General features: G+C 40.9%; 2 protein-coding genes across 11 annotated transcripts in view; one reads left to right on the top strand and one right to left on the bottom strand.

The window, feature by feature from the left end:
- The window catches only part of Srr (serine racemase), a 51,484-nt gene extending 48,783 nt beyond the window's left edge, over window positions 1-2,701 (top strand). For 9 of the 10 annotated variants that reach the window (XM_023719828.1, XM_023719825.1, XM_023719821.1 and 6 more), the window contains 4 exons: window positions 975-1,094; window positions 1,213-1,287; window positions 1,758-1,967; window positions 2,377-2,701. In XM_023719828.1, the coding sequence (XP_023575596.1) occupies window positions 975-1,094; window positions 1,213-1,287; window positions 1,758-1,967; window positions 2,377-2,598 (627 nt within the window). In that variant the 3' untranslated portion in view covers window positions 2,599-2,701. The remainder of the gene's footprint in view (window positions 1-974; window positions 1,095-1,212; window positions 1,288-1,757; window positions 1,968-2,376) is intronic. The other variant, XM_023719829.1, reaches the window with a different exon arrangement.
- Window positions 2,702-2,856: 155 nt separating this feature from the next.
- Tsr1 (TSR1, ribosome maturation factor) overlaps window positions 2,857-3,897 on the bottom strand; it is a 14,127-nt gene continuing 13,086 nt past the window's right edge. The window contains 2 exon segments of the mRNA XM_012515615.2: window positions 2,857-3,050; window positions 3,832-3,897. The exon segment at window positions 3,832-3,897 is cut by the window's right edge and continues 35 nt beyond it. Coding sequence (XP_012371069.1) covers window positions 2,872-3,050; window positions 3,832-3,897 — 245 coding nt within the window. The 3' untranslated portion in view covers window positions 2,857-2,871.

The following is a 3,897-nucleotide window of genomic DNA, read 5'->3' as shown; positions in this document are numbered from 1 at the left end:
TTTTTTGTTTTTTGAAATTCGGTCTTACTATGTTATGTAGCCCAGCCTGGCCTCAAATTCAGTCCTGTCTCAGCCTCCTGAATGCTGGGATTATAGAAATGTGCCACCACACTCAGCTTTTAGAGGTATTTTGCTTTGTTTGGTGCTGGGAACTAAACCCAAGGCCTTGTACATGCTAAGCATATTCCTTCCACTACACCTCCCCAGCCAACTAAATTTCTTGCATTATCTAAGACCTCAATGAACTAGCCAATTTCTAGCTTTCTGACCTCATCTAACAATCTCTGTCCCTAAACACACATGGCAATCATAGTAAATAATTCTGGCTCCTCAGAAACATCAACCAGGGCCAGGGAGACAGCTTGGGGGTTTAAACGCCTGCCTGGCAAGCACAAGGACTTGGGTTCAAGCTCCAGGACCGCATACTGTGTTGGCCCTGGAGGCTGCTACTGAAACTGGGCATGGTGTTGCACACATGTAATCCCAGTACTGGGGAGGCCAACACAGGAGGATCACTAGAAGTCCAAACTGTATAGCAAGACCTTGTACACACACACACACACACACACACACACACACACACACACTCTGGAGATCCACAGTAACTGTTCGTATCTGTAATTTGGTAATTTACAAGCCTCTGAACTACCTTCATTTTAGTTCTTAACTGGACATATCCCATACATTTACTCATATCCCACTCTAAAACATATAACTTTCTTCTATATATATATATATATGTTTTTGTTTTGTTTTGTTTTGCGGTACTGGGTATTGAACTTAGGACCCTGCACTTGCCCTGCAGGCACTTATTCTACTGAGCTATCTCCCCAGCCCGAGGACAGGGTATATTTTGTTCACTATCTTATCTACCCACAGTAACTGACAAAAAGCAAATGCTCAATGAACTGCTAAATGACTGAATCAAGCTTTGTGAAAACTATTAGATGCAAATCCAGTTACTGTACTTTCAGTCTAGAGAAATGGTTACAAAAAGAATTTTGGAAGAAACAGAAGGTATCCTGGTACATCCCAACCAAGAGCCTACGGTAATAGCTGGGCAAGGAACAATTGCCCTGGAAGTACTGAACCAGGTAAAACAACCTAGTTCCTCTTATTTAGCTACCAATAAATCTGTGTAGCTATAGATTGTTATTTTATGTGTAGATATTAAATTACTTACTAATTGGCCTATTTATATTTTTACTGAAGGTTCCTTTGGTCGATGCACTGGTGGTACCTGTAGGGGGAGGAGGAATGGTCGCTGGAATAGCAATTACAGTTAAGGTAAGAAAACAGCTTCTGACAGACTTCTGGCATTTGGCACTGAGGATTTATTTACATCATATTACACTGTGGAAACTTGCTCACTATCCCAATTGCCACTCTTTCCCAACATGTCTTGGAACCTGAGACGCAAAGCCCTTCTGTGCTTTACTACCCTATGACTTTACAGCACAATGTGATTACACTGAATGACACCTCAGTCCTTCCCCTGAATCCTTTTCACCAAACTATTATCCATGATAGGGACTACCCTTCCTGAATTACCAGGACCAGTTGATACAGGCAACTAAAAAGGCTGGTATTAAACATACAACTTATTTTATAAAATGCTTGAAGGCCATGTTGTCAAGAAACCTCTTAGGCAGAAATATATGACCTAGTATGCCTATTTTGGGCATGCACACAATGCTATTATCCAAGACCTGAAGTGAGGTCTTAGGTTTTAAGGTGTCTAATATTCCTTTTCTCAGGCTTTGAAACCTAGTGTGAAAGTATATGCTGCTGAACCCTTGAATGCAGATGACTGCTACCAGTCCAAACTGAAAGGGGAATTGACTCCCAATACTTATCCTCCAGAAACTGTAGCAGATGGTGTCAAATCCAGCATTGGCACAAATACATGGCCTATCATAAGGGACCTTGTGGATGATGTCTTCACTGTTACAGAGGATGAAATTAAGGTAAAGCTCCAGTAGGAATAGTAGTAACAAGAACAGCGCAGTCACTAAGGCAAAAATGAACCTTCTGTTAAAGAGAAGGAACTGACCTATGGAGCCTTTTTTTGTACTGGGAATTGAACTCAGGACCTTGTGCTTGTCAGGCATGGGCTGTGCTGCTGAGCTATATCTCCAGATCTATGGGGCTTTAAGAAGGTGACCTCATCACATGTGGGAGAGTGCCCTACATGTACTAAAACACCCTTTGAAAGGGTTTTTGAAAGCTGTATGTGTGCTTTGTTGGCAAACAAACATACTCAGCAACATGAAAGGTCAAACAGCATATGTCCTTTCTGGCCTTTTAGAATCAAACCTACTTAAGATTTAGCCCTTCTCTTACCTCACTTATCTTTACTTCTTTCTCTACCAACAGCATGCAACCCAGCTGGTCTGGGAGAGGATGAAACTATTCATTGAACCTACAGCTGGTGTTGGAGTAGCTGCTGTACTCTCTCACAACTTTCAAACAGTTTCTCCAGAAGTGAAGAACATTTGTATTGTGTTAAGTGGGGGAAATGTAGACTTAACCTCCCTAACTTGGGTGAGGCCTGCTGAAAGGCCAGGTCCTTATCAGCCATCCATTTATGCAAAATGAGAAGTGACTGGGTGTCTCTACAAACATGAAATTATTGTTTTCCATATTCCCCTTAGTTTTTAAAATCAAAATGGACAATACATATTTCAGTAAGATTAAACAGTTTTTAAAAAATAAGTTGTAGTAGAAAATACCTAACTGAGACATCTGTTAGACCAGCAAGTGTTCTGTAAATATGACAGCCAAATGATAGGCTAAAGAAGAAACCACGAACTGCCCCATCGCAACCTACAGGCTCCCATCCTGGAAGTGTTAATTGGCAGCATTTAGGCATTACTCCGTGTCCACGTCAGGCCTTGTTGAAGAAATCTTACTTTCCACCCAAGGTACTGGTTTTGGTACATACGGGTCATAAGTCCATTTGGGGAAAACTCGCTTATAGAGGTTCATCAGTACTGTGTCCTGAGATTTTAGCTTCCCATCAAAAGTGCACTTCATGTGGCCATGGGTACCTGAAAGTAAAACAGTAGGTTAGCTGGGTGTGGTGGCACACACCTGTAATCTCAGCATTTAGGAGGCTGTGGCAGGAGGATTTCCTCAACTCTGAGGCTACCGTGAGCTACATAGTGAGTGTAAGGCCAGCCTGAATTACATGAGACCTTATTTCAAAAAACAAAAAAGCATGTTAGTAAAAGTAGAAAATTTTTGCAGGCCTGTAAGCCCAGCTACATGACCGCCTGATGCAGGAGGATCACAAGTTCAAACCCAGGACAGGCATCTTAGTTGAGTCCTTATCCCAAAAAAACCAAAAAAGGGGTGGGACTACAGTTCAGTAAAGCCCTTTGGGTCAATCCTTAATACCATAAAACTAATTAATTTTTAAAAATCTTTTTCCAGTTTTTATTTTATTACATGTTTGTAGTACATAAAAATCAACATTCCCCATGGGGAACCAGCACATGTATGTAACACATCTTAACTTTTTAACCCCTTCTTCTACCCTCCATCTCTTCGTTGACCCCTTCCTATTTACAAAAACACCCCATCTACTTATTTCCTATTATCTTTATTTTACTCTTATAATTAGCTAATTAAAAATAAAAAGTTAAATAGAAAGTATTACAGGTATTACTCAATGATTGAGTATTTGCCTTTGCACTAGGTTCTATCCCCAATAGGGGAAAACAAAAAAAGAAAGAAAGAAAGAAAATTTAAAGCAGTAAACTTCAAATCCAATGCTCCTTTGGTAGCAGTGGAGAAATCTAGGGGAGGTTCCAAATCCCAGTCCCTTACCTAAAGGCTCTTTGATGTGTCCTCGGCGGCCCCACTTTGTCCTCAGTTCCACTGGTTTAAACCACA

Source organism: Octodon degus, unplaced genomic scaffold, assembly GCF_000260255.1.
Source record: "Octodon degus isolate 3935 unplaced genomic scaffold, OctDeg1.0 scaffold00072, whole genome shotgun sequence".
Classification (NCBI taxonomy): Eukaryota; Metazoa; Chordata; class Mammalia; order Rodentia; family Octodontidae; genus Octodon; species Octodon degus.
Note: the sequence above shows the minus strand (reverse complement) of the source record. Positions and strands in the feature narration are given on the sequence as shown.